The sequence below is a fragment of the Eurosta solidaginis genome, chromosome 1 (genome assembly GCF_040869045.1).
Source record: "Eurosta solidaginis isolate ZX-2024a chromosome 1, ASM4086904v1, whole genome shotgun sequence".
Lineage (NCBI taxonomy): Eukaryota > Metazoa > Arthropoda > Insecta > Diptera > Tephritidae > Eurosta > Eurosta solidaginis.
In genome coordinates, this window is record NC_090319.1 from 310245735 (window position 1) to 310270942 (window position 25208).

Here is a 25208-nt window from a genome sequence, read left to right on the forward strand (position 1 = left end):
TAGAGCTAGGATTATCAATTAAGCGAAACTCTTAAATTTTGATTGTGTGTCTGGCTACCAATAGCAGTTTTGGCAACAGCTGCCACTTCGTTCGATCACGAAGACACTACAGTGGCCTGATGTCGTAGTGAGTTTCGGGAATGCGATATTTAAGAGTACTTTCCCGTGAGAGCATGCTGTTTTGTGCCCACTCCGAACGACAGCTTCAATGCATTTTCGCTGCGCAGCTTTTCATGGCAGAAATACACTCGGAGTGTTCGCAAAATTACTGACGACGGCGACTCTGCTTATAAAAACTTATTTTGTAACTTCAAAAAAAAAAAAAAAATATTTCTAAACGCATGATATTGCTTTGCACGTGACTTCAACCCAGGACCTTCGGTGTGGTAAACAGAGCACGCTTTCACCACACCACGGCGGCCGAAAACTTTATCCAGTTTTTAAAGAAATATAACTTAAAAAACAGACCAAATCCTAAAAAATTGTGATCCAACGTTATCTAAAATCATCCAAAAATGGTTAAATTAATGAAGGTGGCAACTCCGTATGAATCTACCGATATGTATATAACCAACATGATTGACGAAATTTACCTAATGTCAAACATGGTCAAAAAAATACAAATAATTTAACCTAGATGGAGTAATATAATAAGGTTATTTCACTTCCTTTATATTAGGTCCGCAAATCTTGCAATCGATTTTTAAGTAACTTCTCATTGAGCTAAAAACGCGAAACTTAACACATGTGTAGGTTAGAACACCGTGACCATGCAAAAAAAGGAAAAAAATCCGTTAGGTAGCAGACGGATCGAAATAATTAGATAAGATTTGAAAATTTTCAAACCAGCTTTTAAGTAACTTCTCGATAAGCTAGAGACTTGAAATTTCAAACTTAATTCAGAGGTCGATGACAGCCGAAGACACGATACAAAAAGATTCGCTAGGGGCGGACGGGATGAGATATTTATTTATTGGATTAATTTTTATGTAAGTTCTCATTGAGCTACAACTGTAAAACTTCACAGATAGGATAAGACGCCGAGAAAATTTAAGGAGAAAAAAATCCAATTAGGTGGCACACGAATCGAAATATTTAGATAAGAATTTGGAAATTTTGTGTTCTGAGATCGATTTTAAAGCAACTTATCATTGAGCTCCAAACATGAAACCTCAGAGACAGGTTAAGACACCGTGACAAAGGAACAAAAGGTGGCGCACGGATCAAAAAAATTAGATAATAATTTGGAAATTTGAAACCGGGTTTTAGGTAACTTCTCCATGAGCTAGAGGCTCTTAGTCCGTGTAAAGATATTTAGAACAAGTAAGGAAGGCTAAGTTCGGGTGTAACCGAACATTACATACTCAGCTGAGAGCTTTGGAGACAAAATAAGGGAAAATCACCATGTAGGAAAATGAACCTAGGGTAACCCTGGAATGTGTTTGTATGACATTGGTATCAAATTTAAGGTATTAATGAGGGTTTTAAAAGGGAGTGGACCTTAGTTGTATATGTGACGGCCTTTTGTGAGATATCCCCCAAAATGTGGACCAGCGTGACGCAGAATATCATCTGGGGTACCGCTAATTTATTTATATATGTAATAAAACGAACAGTATTCCCGCCAAGATTCCAAGGGCTTTTGATTTTGCCCTGCAGAACTTTTTCATTTTCTTCTACTTAATATGGCAGGTGTCACACCCATTTTACAAAGTTTTTTCTAAAGTTATATTTTGCGTCAATAAGCCAATCCAATTACCATGTTTCATCCCTTTTTTCGTATTTGGTATAGAATTATGGCATTTTTTTCATTTTTCTTAATTTTCGATATCGAAAAAGTGGTGGTCATAGTGTCGTGGTCATAGTCGGATTTCGGCCATTTTTTATACCAAGATAAAGTGAGTTCAGATAAGTACGTGAACTAAGTTTAGTAAATATGTATAAATCGATTTTTGCTTAAGTTATCGTGTTAAAGGCCGAGCGGAAGGACAGACGGTCGACTGTATATAAAAACGGGGCGTGGCTTCGACAGATTTCTCCCATTTTCACAGAAAACAGTTACAGTCATAGAATATATGCACCTAACAAAATTTCACAAGGATTGATAAATTTTTGTTCGACTTATGGCATTAAATGTATTCTACACAAATTAAAAGAAAAAGGGCGGAGCCATGCCCATTTTGAAATTGTCCTTTATTTTTGTATTTTGTTGCACCATATCATTACTGGAGTTGAATGTTGACATAATTTACTTATATACTGTAAAGATATTCAATTTTTTGTTAAAATTTAACTTAAACATTTTTTTTTTAAGTGGGCGTGTTCGTCATCCTATTTTGCTAATTTTTATTTAGAACACAAGTAACGACCCTGCCAAATTTCATCATGATATCTTCAACGACTGCCAAATTACAGCTTGCAAAACTTTTAAATTACCTTCTTTTAAAAGTGGGTGGTGCCACTCCCATTGTCCAAAATTTTACTAATTTTCTATTTTGCGTCATAAGGTCAACCCACCTACCAAGTTTCATCGCTTTATCCGTCTTTGGTAATGAGTTATCGCACTTTTTCGGTTTTTCGGAATTTTCTATATCGAAAAAGTGGGCGTGGTCGTATCCGATTTCGTTCATTTTAAATAGCGACCTGAGATGAGTGCCCAGGAACCTACATACCAAATTTCATAAAGATACCTCAAAATTTACTCAAGTTGTCGTGTTTACGGACAGACGGACGGACGTCGGACATGGCTAGATGAATTTCATTTTTCTCCCAGATCATTTTGATATATAGAAGTCTATATCTATCTTGATTAGATTATGCCGTTACGGATTACCGTTATGCGAACAAAATTAATATACTCTGTGAGCTCTGCTCAGCTCAGTATAAAAATCAGACGAAACGGAGGGAATTTTGAGATTGATTTTTATGTACGTTCTCATTGAGCTACAAGCGTAAAACTTAACAGATAGGTTAAGACACCGAGAAAATATAAGAAAAGGAGAAAATATAAATAAAATAAAAACATTTTAAGCACTTCCTTTATATTAAATGGACAAAAATCAGCGAAAAATGTCTCCTTATATAAAGACATATTCTTGCTAAACTTTGATTTTTAAATTTTGACATAGAAATTGCAAAAATATTTATGAGAAGTAAAAATATAAAGGTGGATGCGCAACAACAACATGAATGCGAAGTAACTTACATATCAAATATTTCAAAATGTATCCAAGTAATCGTGTTCACATATGTACATTCTGTTTCCACCCTGATCATTTTGTTAGTTTATGCCGTTACAAACAGCAAAGTTAATATACTCTGTGAGCTTTGCACAGCTAAGTATAAAAAATCCCAAGTAATTTTCATTCAGCATAAGATGAATGTATTTTTGTTTAGAATCGTGTTGATAGTATTAGAATTGGTCCAATTTCGAGCTTTAAAAGCCATTGGCTATTTGTGCCTGCTTATGGATAAAGCTGCAGTTACCCACCGACGTGTGTAACGTACGTATACGTATGCCCTACGAACCATGATAAAAAAAAGAAGGTAGGTCCATTTAATGTGACGCTAGCCACTTGACTTTTGCGGGGACAATGACAAGTTCACCAAAAACAAACTACCAGATTGAAAAATGTTACGAATTTTTCTAATTTTGATGGATTTTATAATAACGGATACGACTAAATTACTTTCATAGTTATGTATTTTAAATAAAACAGAAAAAAATGACCCGCATGCGCTAGAAATATTTTAATACGAAATATCAGCCTAGAAAAGAAGGTTTTTAATAAGTTTTTCGAGCTCTGGAAAATTGCTTTGATGAAAGAAACATGGATCGAAGTATACAAATCAAGCCTTCTTAAGTGTCCGTACGTTTGCTAAGAACATGTTAACAAAACATACGCGTTTGTCAATTTATTGGCCAAAGGAGGTCCTTATGAACCGACACCGCAATTTCTAAAGAGTTCAGTATACTTAAACGCTATTTTTGTGAAATTGAATGGTGATAAATTGGCGACAAGTCGACATTATTTATTTATTGCATAATTCAAGCGTAGCGCTTGAGGAGGAAATTGTTAAACCATATTTTAGGGAAGAACATTGCCCTGTAGCTCTGCTGGTTAGCCACTAGTTATCAGAGTTCTTTTGCCCGTTGTACCAGGGTCACCTTGGGGCAAGCCCCGCCTATACACATGTTTCCCTTTAGCATTGATATGGATGTAGCGTCCTACAAACGTAACAAATTAACCACCTACCACTCACTGCAGACTTTGGAGGTTAACTTTTTCTCGACATGCCTTGAGAAATATCCACTATAGAGGCATGCATAATAGGGACATGCTAGAACAGGATTTTTCGTGTATTTATTTCTGTCTAGGGGTCAAGCTGCCATAAAGATATGAGTCATTAACCAATGTATGAATCATTATCCACTATTTTTCAATAAAATTGCATGTTTTGCTGTATTCTCAATCGATATATATGCACATAAATCGTGCTAAAGCATATTATTATTGTCTCAGATTACCAATGCGTTTTCTTTCTGAAGGAAATTTCCATCCCGACAAACCACAATTTCCTCTTAAACAGTAACGGTATGGCAACGCTTCTAGGAAAACAACAAACATTATGAAATTTCAAAAAATCCCCAAATACGTCAAAAAATTTTGAGTGGAATTACCTTCTTTTTTATACCATGGTACGAACACACTTTTGAGCGAAGTTTATGCCCGTAGTGGAAAAGAAAAAATTTTTGCCATTGACGTTTGAATGCATGCTTATGGAAACATCATCTTTTTCTATTTTAATTTTTTATCTTGTAAAAGGCTGGAATTAATATTAAATAGTATAAATTGATTACATATTTATAATCTGAACTTTTACATAATTATTTCGAATTATTTCCACAATTTTTCAAACTCTGTCTAGTAAGAGAGCGATCAGCTGACACGTTCTTATGGAAAAAATTTAAATTGTTTTGTTTTTACGTTTCCGGGCCCGTACGTACGGGCGTTGAACGTTGGTGAGTTTTTGTTTACATTGCACATTCATAAGATAGGTCGTGTCAGTTGACATGCTTTTTGTACGTACGTCCGTGTGTAACTGCAGCTTAAATCTCTTATGTACAATGTAATGTAAGATTTACAGATACATATCAACAAAGCGAAACCACGCGACAAACGGTAATTCTTTACGACAGCATGACACTGCTAATACGCGTCTCGAGAACAATAATCCGAAGGCGGAAAAGAAACATTTTATCTCTTTCCGGAGATATTTGCAGTTAAAGTTGGCGATTTTCATGTGGTTGTTGTAATGTTGTGTACCCACCAAAAAAAATTGTGAACTTAAGTGTTTTGCGCGGATATAGTTTTGTTCTCCAAACCGATGTTGGACCCACCCAGGGTAATTTTTTATAGGCGCGGCCGAAGTCCGCCAACGCAGAAAGGTGTTCTGCGCAAAAATACTATGGATACCACCCCCGGTTTCGGAGGTACCCACGGTTATTTTTTCGGTTTTTCTTTAATATCTTTTGAACGAGTTAAAATGTTTATCTTCCGCCTTCGGATTGTTAATACTGATGTCAAGACGCGTCGTTTGATTCCTCTCTCAATATTTTTGGACTCGTATTAGCAGTGTCATGCTGTCGTAAAGAATTGCCCGAAAAACTTTATGTAACAAAAAAATGGAGTCGCTATTTTAGTTTGCCAAATGTCAACATTTCGCCATTCGTTTGGCACAGCGAAATTGAAAATTTTTGTACAACAAATAAAATTTGTAGTTGAACTCATTTTTCCACTGAGTAAAATGTTTCCGTAAAACACACATCCAAAGTGAACTAAATTTTTCAACTCTACAGTGCCTGTGCATTCCAACTCACCACTTCCAAACCAGTTTTTATGTTGACAACTGTAGCTACTACCTACACAAATGAATGTTGGATAGTCGTAGTCAAGAGCATGAAGTTATTTGCTCCATGCATGTGTGTTGATTTGTTTTCATGCGCAGTCGAGAGAAATAGCTGAAGTGAAAAAATTTATATTCGACTGTACATAGTCATTTGATATCGCTCGTTCTGTGTGTATGCTGCGTCATCATGGCACCGCGTTTGAATAAAAAACAAATTTTCACTTATTTTAATTTAATAGACGACGGTGCAATTGCTGTATGCAAAATGTGCAATCATAACTTAAAATCAGATAGATTGTTTAATTTGAAAACACATTTAAGTAAACTGCATAAAATCAAATACAGTGGTGATAATAATGAAAGTTGTGGCAGTGGTAGTGGAGTTGTTAAAAAAGAGTTTAGAAAAAAAATTATAAAAATTCCAATCTGCCACAAGCAATTATTGAGAAGCTACATTGGCTTAATCATTGAGGACAATATGCCATTTCATGTGCTAGATTCGGAGAATATGAAAAATATTATAGATCCGATTTGTGAAGGTATAAGTCTAAAGTACGAGAAAAAATTTGACTTAAACAGCCACAAATGTAAAATTCTGATAAAACTTATGGCAAGCAATATAAGAGATGAAATAAGAGAAGAGCTCGAACAGCGCTTAATTTCTCTAAAAATTGTTAGCGCCACACGCCTATCACATAACAATTCAAATAAATATACACTTAGTGCGCAATATGTTCAAAACTACGTCATACAGTCTAAAATACTAGGTATAATAGAACTCGAGAGTACTACGCAAGATATTTCTACAGAAATTATGAAGGTTTTAAATAAATATGGCATCAGTTTTCAACAAATTGTTACCATCACACTTGATAATCGAGGCGATAGCATTTTTAAAGCAGGCGCAGAAGACGCAGAAGAGTCCAATGATGTATACTTGAAAAATATTGAAATTTTGAATGAAACATCTAAAATAGAAATGGAAAATATTGAAATTTGTCGCTGTGCCTCAAAAACAGCACAACTGTGCGCATTAGATAGCACCAAAGATGCTACAATTAGAAATTATTTAATGAATTGTCGAAATTTGATAAAATATATAAGAAATCCAACAAATGGCCTGCATGAATTTTTCGCACAAAACAAATTAGCCCTACCTCAGCTAGATTGTACAACTAAATATGGCTCAACCTACAATATGATGGCAGATATTTTAAATGCAAAAACAGTTTTAGTTAATATTGCAAACATAAAACATGAAATATCACAAGAAAAATTCGTAATAAATGACGAGTTATGGTTTTTTATAAAAAGTTACTACACCATTTATGAGCCATTACAAAAAACAATTATAAAATTTCAAGAAGAAGAACTACATTATTACGACTTATACGCACAATGGCTAAAATGCAAAATCTTAACTGAAAAACTAGTGCAAATATCGCCAGATTCATTGTCTCAGTTAATTGGTAATAATCTTCTAAACAACATTGAACATCGTACTTCGCAGCTTTTAACAAACGAATGTGTAAATGCTTGCTTGTATTTGGATCCACGTTTCAATCATATATTGAGCGCTCATAAAAGAGCTGATGCTATAGTTTTCTTAAAAAAAATATATGATCGCTTAAAAGAAATGGGCGGTCCTACTGAGTGCGAAAGCTCTTCCATTAAGTCTGAAAACTGTATGGAGACCACAAGCTCCATAAAGTCTGAACCCTGTATGGAGACCACAAGCTCCATAAAGTCTGAACACTGTATGGAGACCACAAGCTCTATAAAATCTGAAAAATCAGATTCAACTTATAATACTCTCACAGTATTCAATGCAGCAGCTCTTGAAGATGAAGACGATTACGTAAATGAATATCTTTGTCAAAATTTGGAGGCCCGCAATGCCGATCACACTGATGTGTATAGTAAAATAGAGAATTTAAAATTACCTTTTCAAAGAGTTAACACAAATATACTGGAGTTTTGGAAAGAGCGTGAATCAGTTGATCCCGAACTGTATGCGCTTAGTAATATTTGCTTTGCGATACCAACGCAGGTAATTATGTACTACGTAGAGTCAGTATCAAGTGCTAGTTTAAAGTTTTTTCTTTTTTTAATGAAAATATTCCTTTTTATTTATTACGACTCTTAGAGCCTAGTTCAAAAACTTAACCATCGGTAGACACACCTTTTTTTTTTACGTAAACCACATACTGGGGTAAGTTTCACCCAATTCATTAACATATATCCACAAACAGAGTTAAAGTTTTTATTTCCATTTTTTTTTTTTTTTTTTGTAAGTATTTATACAAAATAAATTTAAAATGAATTGTTTAATTTAATTAATTCAAGGACATCAAATAATATAATAACATACTTTGTTTTTATTGACTTAAAGAAATTTTCTATCAGAAATATGTTTTGCGTTCTAAAGAAAAAAACAATATCAGGAAACTATCTTGGACTTCAAAAAAACTATGTAATTTAGAAGTAAATAAGTAAATATACGAAAGAATAGCGAATTCATAAAAATTAGTAAGTTTACTTAGCTTAGCTAAACACTCTAACAAGAAAGACAATTTGAGGTTATAGAATTTATTCAATCTTCTTCCGCGCATTGGTAGCAAATCATAGGTCTATGTTCCTCACACATAGGTAAGTGGCAGCGAGCACAGGTCTTGGACGTCTTCCGGTCTTTTTTTCTGTCACAAAACTCACATCTAACAGGTTTTGAAAGTCTTGTGTTACGAGTTGCGCAATAGTCCTGCACTGATAATATTTGCTGTGTTTGAATCAAAATTAATATTTTCATCATCCAAATCCGATAACAAACGTTGCGCCTCGATTTCGTTTAGAGGACGACTTCTAGACCACATTGCCATTATTGACCTAAAATAAAATCTTTCCTTATAGAAATGGAATTGAAAAAAGATAAAAATTCACCTTATGGAAAAAAGTACGCGAACTACACACGGGTAAATTTCACCCACTCACTTTGGTGCTCACCAACTTCTGACGACTAACTGCCTTAATTGGAAGAGTAAAATCTGCATTGTTAAAATACAGCTAAATTTTTAAATTAAAAAATTTAATTATGACACGTTAGTGATGCATTTAAATTTCAACAACTATATCATTTAATCGGCCTAGTAATCATACAACCGGCTCTTAAATAAGTTTCTATCACAATTTTTAATATATTCAGGTAGTTCGTTGAAGCATTTTAACCCTTTGTAAAAAAGACTATTTTGTTCCGATTCGGTTTTATAATTGGGCAATTTAAAATCATTTCTCTGCCTTGTATTTATATCATGGACCTCATAGCTAAATGTAATACTTGTTTGAGATACACTTGCAAATTTCTGTGCTTTATATTATAAATAAATTTCATTGTGTTGAAGAATATTTGTTGTTATGCAATACATATATCACATTTATTATTGAAAACATTCATTTGTTGTTATTTTTCCGAATATGGCAAAATATTTCACTAAACCTCAAATACCGTCACAAGAGCCTTTGCCATGTACTGTTACAAAATCACTATAATTCTGAAAAATAATAAGAAATTAATGTTTTCAATAATAAATATGATATTTTTATTAATTTGAAGCACTTGGCATTAATACTAAAAAAAATATTTTTTTTAACTATATGCTATTGTTTATAAATTTATATAAAATGAAAAGTAATAACGAATATTTGAAAGAAAAAATTATGAGAATCGGTTAATTTTTGACAAAGTTATTGACATTTGACAAAATAGGCGAATAAAATATCGATTGCATTTTATCGAATTCAATTGCCGATCAATCCGAAAAAACATTTTTTTGAGGCAAACAAAAAAACGCGTGTTTCATCCCAGCCAGCATTTTTTTTAAATTTTGATCAAAAAATATTTAAATATCATACCCCAAGATGATTAAAAACGTTCAAATTTAAAAGCATTTTCTGTTCGAAAATTAACGTATCGTCGGGAGAAAAATGTACCATAAATGTGATTATTCCTGAATAATCATTTATGATTCCTATTTCGAAACGCTTTTTATTCATATTTGATATCATATTAAAATTGAGCTTTAATAGTTTTAGAGTAATATTTGACTGCTTTTCACAGTCATTTTCTGATTATATCCGTGAATATATTTCAATCGTTTTGGTTGAGATTTTTGAATCATTTTTGAATGCCATTATAATACATTTATTCTTCATATCTCATTCAAAATATGATACTACATAATAATCTTATTTCATAAGGGGAAAGCATGCGAAAGTGAGCTATTCGAACCACAGCTAACTCGCGAACAAACTTGACCGATATACACCTGCGACTACAACATCCAACATCAGGATGTTGAAGCCGTATCCAGGTATGTCAAGATAGTTTCACTTACCTGGGGTTCAAATAGATCACAACCTATGTATTGTCCAATCATTATGTATTTTCTGGGAAGCTGAAGGGGAGAAATTGTTTGGGGAATCTTCGTTCACGGGCAGCATTATATTATTTTTGTCTTGAAGAATATCTTATGCATAAATAATAAAATGATTATATATTTTTTCTTAGCTTCATGATTGAAAAAGTATGTGTATGTGCAAAAATAAAATTTTTAATGAAAAGTAAAATTTCAACAAGTATAAAATTCATTATTCAGTAAACATATATGTATATATTCATAAAAGATTCAGAAAGCTGAATGAAAAATAATTATAAATTTTTGATCACCTAAAGTAAACACATTTGATTCAAATATGATTCCAAAATGTGATTGAAAAACTATATTCAGTTTTTGATCATCAAAGGTAAGCATATTTGATTATTGTTTTTGTTGGTTTTTATGAAATATTAAAATTTGGTCATTAAAGGACTTCAAAAATGATTCCAAAAAGTGATCGAAAAATGCTTTTTAGTTTTTCATCATCAAAAGTATTCATATTTGATTATTTCTTTTGTTAAATTGTATGATAACTCATTATTTAGTCAGAAAGAGTAATCAAATTGTATTGATATGTAGGGAAATTCAAAATTCAATCACCTAAATGCTGAGTGGGATTATTTTGACCAAAGAACAACATATTCAAATTTCATCGAAATCAAAAATCATATCTTGCGCGGACCGGGTGTCTTGAAATGGAATGAGCCTATATTAATTTTAAGTCTGTTAGCACACAGCCAGATATAAAGGGCGTTTAAGTCACTTTGTATCTTTGTTCTTATATCATTTTAATTTTTGCCATTTATAGAAATCAGACCATCATCAGCGAAAAGTTTTATGGAGCTGAATTTCAAAACAGAATTTATACTTATCATTAATATAAAGGTTGAATAAAATTGGAGCAAGAACAGAGCCTTGGGGTAGGCCAATCTTAACATCCACTTCATCTGATATTTTCGAACCAATTACGGTTCTTTGCTTACGATTTGTTAAGAAATCTTTAAACCAATCCAATTCAACATCTCTCCCGCCTATTCCTTCCAATTTTTCTAATAATATTTTTTGATCTATAGTTTCGAAAGCTCTTATAAGATCAATGAAAACTGCTATTACCGCCTTTTTGTTATTAAGTTCTTATTTCCATTTAGCTAAAACTATATTCAAAGCTGTTTCACAGGAATGATTTTCTCTAAATCCTGATTGCTGAGGTATGAGTATATTTTTTCCTTCCAAGTATTGAACCAACTGGTTTTTTACCACAAGTTCTAAAATCTTTTCGTCACTGGCCAGTGTATTTATCGGACGTAACTCCTCTGCTTTGAAGATATACATAACTATAGTTTTTTAAATGAGATGAGAGTACAAAGGGCTTAGATATGCATACCTGTCGTAACGGACGACTAAAAAACCCGAAGATTCGAAAGGTAAACGATATACCTCTTAAGCAATCTGAGTGACATTGCTGCTCATATTGGAACCCACATGCGAAATAACAACCCAACCAGGTTCCTGATTAATCTTAATCGTCTCTTCTTAGGCGCATTAATTGGGACCTCAAGGGGCTACTGTCTGATGGGAGTGTGTGGCAAACGCATGGTAGTCCCAACGAATGATTTATGTCGGAAATGTAAGAACGAGGAGGGGATAGAAAGTGCTGTGCACTTCCTTTGCGGATGCCCGTCTGGCCTGGCCTATGCAGATGCCCTCTCTGCTCGCTCTGGCATAGAATGTCTGGAAATGTATTTCAGTGAGTTCATTTTGCGCTTACATACAAAACGTATGGAAGTTTTGTTTAACTGATTTACCTAGGAAAAGTGTCGAAAAAGGGTATTGCATTAAAAGAGTAGAAGACGAAATATAGGAAATATAGGTGTCTCATTTTGCATATTGATACTGACTTTACAACAGAAAACTTATCAGTTTGTAGATTAACTAAATTTACTCAATTTATTAGGTAACTCCTGGTAAGGAAATTGCATCCTTAAATTTGTTAATGGCAGATAATCGCAACGATTTGACCAACGATATGCTGGAGGACATTATCTTAGTTAAGTTGAATCCAATTTTTCTTGACCGGGCAATTAACGAATTTTCCGGCTTTAAAGTTATGGACGAATAATAAAATCTTTGATGAAATAATTTTAATTTTATCATTACGCTCATGTTTAAATGAATTAATTTTTATTTATGACGTTGGTTTAGTTTTACATTTTTAGTGTTGTGAAAATGCGAAAAAATCTATGTTAATAAAACTCGTGGCTTGCCGCGAAAAACTTTATAATATGTACAAATTATATGATTGTTGATAACAAAGAATTATTTTGATTCAACTTTTTGTAAGTAAGCACTTGCAACTGGTAGCCACGTCAATTTTTAGTTATAAAAAGTACAAAGTGTAGAGGACTACGTCTATTGAAGAACCAGAACACTTTCGGTAACAAGTGTTGGGAGTGACGACATCTCTCGACGAAGAAATATTGTTTCATTAAACGAAATTGCGATTACATTGCGTTTCTGTGTGAAATCTGTATTTTACTTCATACAAATTTTGTAGGCTGTCTTTTTTTTTTGTTTTATTTCGCATTCGAAACACATTTTTTACTAACCCAGTGGGTTAAGGGGCTTAAAACATACCCGCGCCATGTTTGCCTGTCGTAAGAGGCGACTAAAATACCAAATTGATTCAAGGGGTTGTGTAGCCCCTTTCAAGGGGTTGCCAGCGCAATTTATAGCGTCTCCAACCCAATGGTCAACCTCACCTACCCGTGGTGAATCCTGCTTCTTTAGCAGCCGAGGCTCTGGCGACTCCAATTTCCTCGCGGATCTAGGGGGTGGTGGGGCGGTATGGCCTAGAATGTTTCATGTGGTTATACTAAATCGTTCCTGAGATTGTCGGGCTAGTACCTTAAAGGTGCTTGTTACGGGAACGTTCCGGATCTGCATCCGACAAAGAACCATCATCGATAACACTCACCAAAACGTTCGGGGAGTGTCCTTATCGCTACAACAACAACATCATTTTGTACTAGCAATGTAAGAGTATTACATATATGACAAAACTACATACTAACAAGTAAAGGTGTCTAAGTTCGGGTGTAACCGAACATTATATACTCAGCGTGAGCTTCAATTGTACATTTCATTTCAGATAAATTACTTTTCTACATAACCAAAAATTTTAGTGTTTTCCAAATTAATGTTATAATTTAATTTAGAAATTAAAATTCTATTGATACAAAGCTCTTTTTCGTCTACGACCCTTTTAAAAATCTATTATATAAAGTGGGCGTGGCCTTCAACCGATCTCGTCCATTTTTTCTAGAAATATTTCCTGCTATAGGGAAAATTTGAGTACCCAATTTTATTACGATCCGTTAATTTTTCTTCGAGTTATGGCTCCCGAAAGATATAAAATTGCTTAGTCATAAAAGGGGCGGTGGCACGCCCATTTTTTTAAATTTTAAGTTTTCCTATTTATTGTTATAAATCCACTTGGGAAATGAAATACCATTGATATAAAGCTCTGTTGCAAAGATATAGCTTATTTTATTCGTCCACGACCATTTTAAAAATCTTTTATATAAAAATGGGCGTGGTCCTTAACTGATTTCGTTAATTTTTCTTCAAAGCATTCTTTATAGTAAAGGCAACCTCTCTGCCGAATTTTGTTACGATAGGTTTAACGATTTTTGATTTATGATTAATAATATTTGTAGAATTGATTTTATCACAAGTGGGCGGTGTCACGCCCATTTTAAAAATTTTTATCAAGTCTCAATATCAGTCAACATGTCAAATGTCAGCATTCTAGGTGTATTGTTTACTAAATAATCAGGTTTTTTGTGTTTTCCAAAATGTTATATATCGAGCCCTTCCCGCAATTTAAATGTAACCAACAAAAAGTAAATTTTACAGTATAAGGTTTTTTGTAATTATCTTCTGACAAAAAATAGCTACTATCATGAAATTTGGTATGTGTATAAAATATTTCTTGAGCCTACAATTTAAGACTTCGGTTTTTATTCAGATTACATAGGTAATATGAGATAAGCTAATATATTCATAGTGAAATTGTTTTGGTATGATATTCTTTTCGCAAAGAGCTTTTAGGTCGTTATATTTTGAAGATAAAATGTGTAAGAAGTGATCATACAAGGTAACAGGACCCTTACTAAGTATGAGAGAATTTCGTCTTGACCGCACAATTGTACTGAGATCGTATACCTTTTTTTCGCTATCGCCAAAATAACCATAGTGTAGTTTAACCAATGGAGAATTTTTTTCGAAAATAGCGCAACGCAAAGACGTTAATGATATTTTAACTGAAGCTGGAAGCAAAGCTTGAGAAAAGGTTTTCCAATCTTTAAATTCCGAATTGTGAATTGAAATGCATGTATAATTTTATGGTATATTTCTTGCGTTCGAAATAATTGTACACCATTCACTTGGAACCCAAACATTTCTATCGCGAATAAAAGACTCAATAGTGCTATGTATGGAGTCCACGGGCATCATAGTATGCCCAGATAACAGGTAAGTTAATTTAATGTGTTTTATGTTAGCAGCCTTCTCTAAGAAATATATTATCATTGCTTGCATAGCTCTGTTCCTGTTCTGCCCAACACAACTATCACAATATAGACTTATATCAGAATGAGTCCCCCTTTCATCCACGATATTTAAGTATTGGAAAATTGCACTGGAAATTTCGTTACATCCACGTTTTCCATCCGATTCACTCCATAAAAAGCAATAACAGTTTCGTAAACGCTTTCATTATAAAAAGCATATTTTCTTGAATAGAAAAGGTTTACGCTTTTTCCGTGTGGTGTATTCAATACTTTCTGAAGGTCGAATCTGGTGCAGTTATACGTCCCATTCTCTTTGCTTTTTCTTTGGTCCTCTAAGAAAATTTCTTTTGATTTATCTCTGTCCCGTATGTGCATTTTATGTTCCTCAGTTTGTTGTAAAAGGTTTTGTGCTTCTCTGTCCGAATTCTTATACTTTTCACAAATAATGCATTTGTCCTTTTTTGGCAAATGGAAGCCTATATGGTATTAATTTTTGAAAATGTTACGAAAAACTCTTAGGGATAACTTAGCTTGCTCCTGATTTGTATTTATCAAGTGCTGCGTGTAACACCTATAGAAAGTTGGCACGTTTCGAAAGTACTGTGGAAGATATAACTTAGTACTTTTGTTCCTACAATAGTGGGAAGGAACTGCTGGTAGGTGTTCAATGAATGATTTCAAAAGAGCCACATTTATTTCGTCAGACTTGTTATGGCGAGGAGGTCTTTTTTTGGTCAGGCAAGAGGTATTTGAAGAGTTATGTTTTTTTCTAACACATATTAATGTGTTTTGGGAAATATTAAGTGTTTTCAGTAAAAACTGCTGACAAACTTTAAAACGCTTTTCGTTATAGGTAATGAAATATGCATAGCTCCACTGTTTTTTAAGGCTATCTGATGTTCTCCTTTGAACGCATTTCCGGGTCATGCACGATAGAAGACAATCTCTTTGTCGTATCTTGTTGCCTAAGCCCCAAAAGTGTTCATTTAGCACCAACCGATCTTGCTCACTAAGCTTTTCACAACACTTGTTTCCACACTTTTTACCTACGCAGGGATTTGTTTTAACTTCATACAGCTTTCGTTTTTTACCCCGAAGTCTTTTAGGTAGTTTTCGTTTCTTCTTATACCCTCTTGTTCCAACGCATATCACGTTTTCTAATTCCCCAGAATATGTCTTTTCAGACTCAGTATCGCTATATGGCACCAGTGAGTTATTCTTGATCGTTCATTGGTATAAAAACACAGTTTTGTTATTTTATTTTAAAGGCAATATAAAATAATCAATCCTTTATTTTGTAAAAGCTCCATATTAAAATAATAAAACAATTTTATTGGATTTCACGAACTTAAGGAGAAATGATTTGTATCAAACTAAAATATATATTTTCGTTTTCAGCCATATTTTTTTCTTTTTGCAAAATTGTTGCTTAAATCATGCATATACAGTATAATTGCAACAAGTGCTTTTGCGAACAGTATAAATATATACGATAAAAGTGAAAATAAACATTACTCGTAACATACCACAGAGAAGCACTTTTGAGGTAAGTAGCAATTTGCGGTCACAAAAAAGTAAACAAACCTCAAAATTCACTTACACTAAAATTTCTTTTTGATTTAGCGTTATCGAGCTACTATTCTCTATTATAAAAATTTGTGAGATGATTCGAATCATGCAAAACTATCGGTTTTCAGCAAAAAACTAATATCTGTATTTTTGTTGGTTACACTTAAATTGCGGGAAGGACTCGATATATAAAAAGTGGGCGTGGTTATGATCCACCTTCGCTCATTTTCAGTACCAATCTATTCTGGGTCCAGATAAGCTCGTGTACCAAATTTGGTGAAGATATCTCAATATTTACTCAAGTTATCGTGTTAACGGACAGACGGACGGTCATGGCTCAATCAAATTTTTTTTCGACACTGATGATTTTGACACATGGAAGTCTATATCTATCTCGATTCATTTATACCTGTACAACCAACCGTTATCCAATCACAGTTAATATACTGTGTGCAAAGGACGCTGAGTATAAAAAAAATATGAGAACTCCCGATAAAAACTTCAAATATTTCGTACAATTTTCTCGAAGATACCATTTTTTTCGAAACGCTTGTTAAGAGAGGTTTACACAGTTTGAGTTAAAATATCATAGACATTTTTTCTTAAAATATCGAAAAAAAAGAATTTAGTTGAAGAAATTTGAAAAAAAAAACTGTTGCTGCTATTTTTCCGTTGGCTGCTGTTTTTCAGCTGAAAATGTTCAACATTGATTAAAAAAATAATAAAAATAAAAGGTGCGATACTCTCTAAAGACATTCTAGGCCAAGCCTCTCTTCCCATTAGCGACGCGCTCCTTTTCATGTTTCCTATAAATTGGCGGGACGGAACCTATATATTTTACGCCGACGTCGACATAAGCATGTAATTCCCGTCCCTCTAATTTGTAGGAAAAATTAAAAGGGAGAACAACCAAAATTGAAAGCAAACATTCGGCTCAATCGCTCGAAATATTTGTTTGTTTGTTTAAGCCTCAAAAATAAAACCAAAATGATCTTATAAAATTGCCCAAAAAAATATTTCCAAAAATAATAGCGAAGTGATCCTAGGAAAAAAATTAAATTCCGGAAAGAGTTGTATAAATTATCTCGAAGTAGCCCCGAAGTGATTCCAAAACAGTTTTGAAATTATCTCAAAACAGTACAAAAATTACTCCAAAATACTGACGATATGATCCGGGAATAGTCGTGAAAATAATCACGAAATGATTTCTAAAACATTCCCGACAACCTCAAAATAATACCTGCAATAATCCCGACACAAATTCAAAGTATTCCCGACATAGAGTCTCTGAGTCGCAGTTGAAAAAATCTTAAAAAATTGAAAAATTAAACCAAGACGTTCACGTAATAGTCCCGGAATTATCCTAAAATAGTCCCAAAATACCGCGAAAAATAATCACGAAATAACCTCAAAGAAGTCCTGTAATTATGTCATAATAGTCCCGGAATAATCCTTAAATATATCTAAAGTGGTCCCAAAATAGTGGCAAATCTCGATTATTCTCAAAGTGACTCCAAAATAGTCCTTAGAATAATCGCGAAATGATCTAATAATAGTCTCGGAGTGAACCCAAAACTATTCCAAAGTAGTTCTGAAATGATACCATATTATTCGAAAATATTCTGGAAATTATCTGGCAATGGTCCCGGAAATCAACCCTGCAAGATCCCAAAAATTACCGATCGTAACCGGAGTATGATTTTTTTGGTTTAAATTTGGACGATCCTGATTAGCAGCTGAGAGATGTTACATTCCCGAAACTTGTTTGCGTCGCAAAATAACCGTTGCTAAAAACTTTTGTTCACATCACAGTAAAAGATCTCAGTGAGCGTGTGAAAAAAATTCACCATAAAAGTAACTTACAGCTGAATATCAATAAAATTCACCAAAAACCAAATGTGCTACCAATACTAATGAACTCTAGAAGGCACAGAATTTTCAAGTCTTTGACTAAGCGCCATCTTCGTCATCTAGATCGATGATCAGCGCCAGTTTGTTCAAGTCGTTTTCGAAATTCAATGGTGGAGCCGTAGAAGGTGGCGACAGGGCGCCATAAATACAAACAAACCCAAATCATATATTAGTTTATTTTTGTAATGTTAAAATTGTACCCCATCAGAAGTTGAAATGGCAAATCAGATACAAAAAAGTATCAATCAGCTGATTTCCCTCCACCTACCTGTATGGTAAATTTCTTTCCAATTACTTTCCACTTTCATACCTGCCAGCCCATGTGGATGACGACATTAGCGCCAGCAATAAACTGGCGCTCCGCCGACTTGTCTCATCGCACCAGTTACACAGTTTATGCGGAAATGTTGAAAAACAAATTTGGAGTCTTATTCAATCGTTTATTGAACTGTTTTTCTTGATTCATGTGAGTAATTGCGGCTATTCATCTTTGATATATTTTTTTGCACAATTTTCGCACGTTTCATTTATTACTTGTTTATATTCCCCTTGTTGTATGTTCATCCTAACGCTCTCCTTCACCGTGTTATTGGGCTTTTAACCGCCCAAATACTTATCGTGCATGGAACTCTGAATTCTGTGACCATCTGGCTTGGACATTCTCTCATTTTGGAAATGAAACAAGTGAAATGTCTCTGCAGTGCAATGGGTCATTTACCTGTGCATGAATGTGTGTTTTCCTAAAATGCAAAAATACTAATCAGCAGAACGTTGCAAGAAAAAATCCGAAAGCTTTCGATTTGGGGTTAATGCGCTGTTTTTTGCGCTTAAATGTGAATGTGCGTAATGTCGTTGTACGTGTAATGGTTGCTCATTTATTTACTCTCAAATCCAATTGCCATGTTCAAGGTCTCTTTAAACTGTTCGCATAGTACATTGCTTGAACTCTGACCTTTGTATTATATAAAGTTATCACATTAAAGTTTCTATGCAGTTTAGTGTGCAAAAGAGTGAAGGCCATCTCAAACGAGTTCATTGTATCTTATTAGTACAACATCAGACACGGTTAGTCTGCTATTAACGAAATCTTTCCGAATTCTGGAAAAAATTGAGAAGAAAATCGACACGCGCTACACTTTTTTGCCAATTTTTAAACAGCTTTCGACACGACGAAAAGGAGCTGTTTATAAACCTCTATGTCTATTAGCTCTGTTGAAACAGGAATGCGACTTATTCTTCTTCTTATAGAGAGATAAGGACACTTCTCGAAGGTTTTGGGGAGTGTTATCGATCTTGATGGGCCTTTGCCGTATATGGATTCGGTACGTTTCGGTAACAAGCACCATTAGAGTACTAGCTTGACCTTCTGGTAAGCTTCTGGAATGCAACTCATATTGGTTAGTACTTGTCATGCTCCTAGTTTTGGATAATTAGCCGTTAGCAAGCAAAAAATCCCCAAAATTTAACATTTGTCATAATTACCTATCATATCGAATGAATAACAATTTCATTTCTCTTCTTCTTTTCGGCTTCGACTATTGTTATGAAACCGAAAACAAAATAAAACAGAAAAATTACGAACGATAACAAAACAAACTCGATAAACGAACATAAAAAAAAAACAAATAAGTTGAGTAAGAAATAGAAAACAAAAGGGATGGCGAATTCCTCCCAGAGACGTCCTACTGCTTCCACAAAGTTTTAGTACTCCACAATGCACCATCTTTTTTTAAATAGTCATTGGTTTAACGGAAACATTTTACTCAGTGGAAAAATGACTTCAACTTCACATATTGTCATCAATATCCTCTAACGGGAGTCCAAGGAAACTTGCAGTTTCAACAGTTGTGACCCAGTGTGAGTGGGGTGTTAGAGGGGTTGGTTCTACATTGCAATTGAAGAGATTGTTGGTGTCATGTGGGTACACATTGCAAGCAAGGCATACATTATGTATGTCGGGGTAGGTTCTGGATAGGTAAAAGTTTAACCTGTTACAGTGTCCAGATCGAAGTTGTGCTAGAGTGGCACTCATCTCCACAGGGAGATCTCTAATTCACAAGACAATTCGCGGCATAGAGGTCCGATGCCTTTTTGTGGATATCACTGAGGACCTGTTTCGTGTTTTTTTTTTTTTTTTTACTTCACACGGCTGTGTTCTCAAGTGCCGTATTTCGTCACAATGCCCCTCTTAGGCCCCTACAATGCACCATCTTTATTTAAAGAGACATTGGTTTAACGGAAACATTTTACTCAGTGGAAAAATGACTTCAACTATACATTTTTTTGATTGTACAACAATTTTCAATTTAGCTGTGCCAAACCCAAGGCGAATTCAAAGGATTCGCCTTGGTCAAACCAATAGCGAAATTTAGACATTTGGCAAAATATAATAGCGAGTCGCGATTTTTTGTTACATAAAGTTTAACATCTGAAACGCTTACATTACATTGTACAGAAGAGATTTATCCATAAGCAAGCACAAATAGCCAATGGCTTTTGAAGCTCGAAATTGGACCAATTCTAATACTATCAACACGATTCTAAACAAAAATACATTCATCTTATGCTGAATGAAAATTACTTGGGATATTTTATACTTAGCTGTGCAAAGCGCACAGAGTATATTAACTTTGTTGACATAACAGCTGTTTGTAAGGGCATAAACTAATCAAAAGGATCAGGGTGGAAACAGAAATTCGTTTCGCCATGTCCGTCCGTCCATTCGTCTGTATGTGAGTGAACACGATAACTTGGATAAATTTTGAAATATCTTCTTGAAATTTGATATGGAAGTTACTTCGCACTCATGTTGTTGTTGTAGCTGTGCTTCGCCCCATCCAATTGGCGCGACCACTCACATATTGTCATCAATATCCTCTAACGGGAGTCCAAGGAAACTTGCAGTTTCAACAGGGGTGACCCAGAGTGCGTGGGGTGTTAGAGGGGTTGGTTCTACATTGCAATTAAAGAGATGGTTGGTGTCATGTGGGTACACATTGCAAGCAAGACATACATTATGTATGTCGGGGTTGGTTCTGGATAGGTAAAAGTTTAACCTGTTACAGTGTCCAGATCGAAGTTGTGCTAGAGTGACACTCATCTCCACAGGGAGATCTTTAATTCACAAGACAATTCGCGGCATAGAGGTCCGATGCCTTTTGGTGGAAATCACTGAGGACCTGTTTCGTGTTTTTTTTTTTACTTCACACGGCTGTGTTCTCAAGTGCCGTATTTCGTCACAATGCCCCTCTTAAGCCCCTGCGAGGAAGAGCCTCTTCAATCAGAAGTCTGTTGGGATGCCCAGGTTTCTGGGTATTCAACGGTGTTTGTTCAGCACTTCATTTCTCTCCCTAATGGGGATTACTCTCGCCTCAATGTGTAGGTGGTGTTCTGGGGACATAAGAAGACAGCCCGTAGAGGTTCTGATACAGTCCTGTATTTTCTTCCAGTGGGTAACCTTTAGGCGTGGCGACCATATCGGGGACGCGTGGCATGCAAACGGACGGACAATTGCTTTTTAAAGGGTAATGAGCGTCTATTTGTCTTTTTCTCAAGTGGTCGGCATTTGCCGAGTTCATGTTGTAAGTAAGGTCGACGATGATTTGGTCGATGAAAGTCAATCTGGAGAGATCAAGGAGATAACTGTTCATTTTAATACATACATATCTCATCGATAGGTTGGACGGGACCTGTGGCTATTATCATGCAGTCATCGGCGTAGAAGTTAAACAAAAGCGGGGATAGGACACCACCCTGTGGCACTCCTTGTTTAATTCTTACGTTCCTGAATTGCACCGATTTTTGCCGACCAGACAGATAATTTGCGGACCACCTTTGGAGACTTGGAGGAAGGGAGGACCCTTCCAAGTCTTGCAATAACGGGCCTTATCAAAAGCTTTTGATAAGTCTATCCCTACTAGTACGGTTCTGTGGTGGGGTCGTTGATTCAAACCGCAATTAATCTGCGTGTTGATGGCGTATTGAGCGGTGGTACGTAGTGATATTCGCAATCATCTTCCATTGCTATGTAATACGAGCGAAATCAGATGATAACCACGCCCACTTTTTATGTATATAAAGTTTTGAAAAACGTGGTTATTCAAAAAATATGCAGCTATAATACATGTGTAGGTTGAAATACTAGCCCCCAATCAAAATTTTTTTTAATTTTTAAAAAGATGCGTGGCACCGCCTTATCAGATAAAATCAATTAAATATTAAAATATATCAAAAACCTATCATGAAAAAAGTCAGTAGATTTATTTCTCTTATATAGAGAAATATTTATAATCAGCCCAATTCTAAATATTCCCTCGGAATTTTGTTCTCGTGGATTTTTTTATTCCCGCGGAAAAACTTCCTCCAATTCTTTTCTCCTAGGGGGAACAATAATTGGGGAAAAGGAGTTTCAAATTTTAGCAGTCGGGTGATTTGCCTATTGAAATTTTGTTGAACATTTCTACTTTTGTTTAAAAAATTGAAAAGTTTAGTTATTGTTGCGAATTTGTTTAGAATTGAGATATAAAATATAAACAAAGGACAGTATTGCATTTCATATCATCTCTCCAACGCCAAAGAAACGAAGGTGCATATTTGATGTGTTGAGAAAAACGCGTAAGACGTTGTTAAAAAAAGAGATTCAATTAATAGAGATTTAATTTTATATTTTTCAACCTCTATTGGATGGTTTACTTTTGTAGACTACTAAGTAATGTTAATCGAAAAATGATTTTTAAATTTTTTTTTCTTCAAAAAATGCACATTTGTTGTTTTGACTTTGCAAAATTTGACATATATAATATTTCGTTTAAACAAAAATGGCACATTCGTTTCTTTGGCATTGTACCGACGATATGGTATTGGCTGAAATAAGTAACGAATTGGTGTTATAGCAACACCAACAGCAAAGCATAGAAACAAGACTGTGCGATAACACAAATCCGCTGGAGTTGCCTGTTTGCATTCTGCAGGAAAATATTCTGGCGGCCAAGCCTAGTTGAATTCTTTTTTCGTATATGCCAAAATCGATTGAAGTCTTCTTAAAAAATCCTTGCGCAATTTCTGGATGACTACATCAAATTTGCTAAAAACTCTTCCGTTGCTTTTTTATATACTTTTGGACTGTAACAAAGAGTTTTGTGGTAGAATAATAATGTATTTTAACACAAAGTACAAAGTTTCTTCTTATAAGAAACAGTAAACTTAAAATATTTTGATGAATTCATTTTAATCCAACATGTAAAAAAACTCCTAAAAAATGGCAGAGAAATCTCCCTTTCAAAAATATTCATAATATCTACTTTTCTCAGAATGAGAGGAAAGGGAGAAGTGAAAAACTCACAAGGATTTTTTATTTAGAATACGAGGAATGGGAGAAGGGAAAAAACTCGCAAGGAATTTTTGTTTAGAATTGGGCTGAATATAATATAAATAAAGTTAAAAAAAAAGCTAAAAAAAGACACAAGTATGGTTCCCCTTTAATATCTACAATCCAATTAGATATTTGATGCTTATAGCACCGTAGCTCAGAGGTTCGTGACTCCTCTATTAAGCACGACTCGTTCTGTAGCGAGTTATTTATTTGCCGCTAACTCTCCTTTGCGTACCTACCCTAGAGAGTTAAAAACAAGCATACATCAAGTGAAGCTTATATAAGCGTGTTAAAAAGTAGGCAAAAACGATTACAAACACGCCCGCTTTTAATATTACCTAGTTCAAACAAGCGAAAGCTAAATGAACTATACTCCAGAAGCTCTCAGATGAGTATTAAATGTTCGGCTACACCCGAGCTCAGACACCCTTACTGGTTTAACTAACAATGCACGGATAACCGGTTGAGGGAAAAAAGTAGGTTATGAATGGGATTCAAAGGGAGATTTTGCATCCTTTTTTAAGGAATTATCTGACTTGGCAAAATGTATGGACCGCAGCAAAATAATTTAAGTAAATTTTATGTTTAACAATAAAATACTAATTTAAAAAATGGGTAGAAAAATACATACATTGACATATACCATACCATAATGCGATACTACTTTTTATTTTATGTAGAAAAATATATACAAACAAAAAATAAAATGCAGTGTTAATACTTTTAGCCAGTTAGACACGAGACCTTTGTTCAATGTTTAATGAATGAATGTTTATATCAGTCAAGCTTTTCACATTTGTTTTTATTTCAATTGACATCGCAATTATTCTTACTTTGACTTCCTTCTTTAGGCTAACTAACTATGCGGAGTTCTATATTTTTTAGAAGATTCATGCGGCCAGTACGCTGGTTGTAAGGTGCAACTGAGATCTTTAGACCTAGAAAGTTCGACTCATATCATATCATACCCGGGTTAGTTCCTTAATGAAAATTAAAACTTGGCTTGATTTGCCGACGAGGACATTTAGGCCAAGCAGCTCTTCAAATTTGCGTCGTGCTCTTTAAACATTTTCCTACAAATTTAAATGTAGGTCCCTGCAAGGCACTTTATCTCGATACGTTTTAATTATTTTATAATTACATAACAAACATTTTAACGGATTTTTTTCTCTGCGCTGATCCGGAAATAAGCAGATCCTACAGGCTGCCGGATTACTGTAGCGTTTTCCAAGCGGAAATATTAGCCGTAACCAAAGCAGTAGAAGCCCTGGAAGAGAATAGCTTAAGCTGCAACCGTGTTAACTTTTATATTGACAGTCAAGCAGCAATTAAGGCAATAATTTCGCATAGCACTAAATGCGTGCTAGAGTGTAAGAAGTCTCTGGAGAGAATCGGGACAGGGAGAAGCATACATCTATATTGGGTCCCAGGGCATATGGGAATAGA

General features: G+C 34.6%; 2 protein-coding genes across 7 annotated transcripts in view; one reads left to right on the forward strand and one right to left on the reverse strand.

The window, feature by feature from the left end:
• Positions 1-25208, reverse strand: part of LOC137237633 (zinc finger protein 830) — a 69079-nt gene that overhangs the window by 37871 nt on the left and 6000 nt on the right. The window contains exon 4 of one of the 5 annotated variants that reach the window (XR_010948999.1): positions 19111-19131. The exons of the other annotated variants lie outside the window; for them this stretch is intronic. The gene's annotated coding sequence lies outside the window, so the exon portion shown is untranslated. Of the gene's footprint in view, positions 1-19110; positions 19132-25208 lie in introns of those variants that run through there. 5 annotated transcript variants of the gene reach the window in all.
• Positions 5933-12628, forward strand: LOC137237632 (uncharacterized). Of its 2 annotated transcripts, XM_067761500.1 has the most exons (3): positions 5933-7960; positions 8057-8122; positions 12295-12373. In XM_067761500.1, exons 1-2 carry the CDS (start codon positions 6098-6100, stop codon positions 8084-8086), a joined length of 1893 nt encoding a protein of 630 aa, XP_067617601.1. In that variant the 5' UTR covers positions 5933-6097; the 3' UTR covers positions 8087-8122; positions 12295-12373. The 2 variants fall into 2 exon arrangements, with proteins under 2 accessions (XP_067617601.1, XP_067617599.1); XM_067761498.1 differs by lacking the exon at positions 8057-8122 and having other exon boundaries at positions 5943-7960; positions 12295-12628.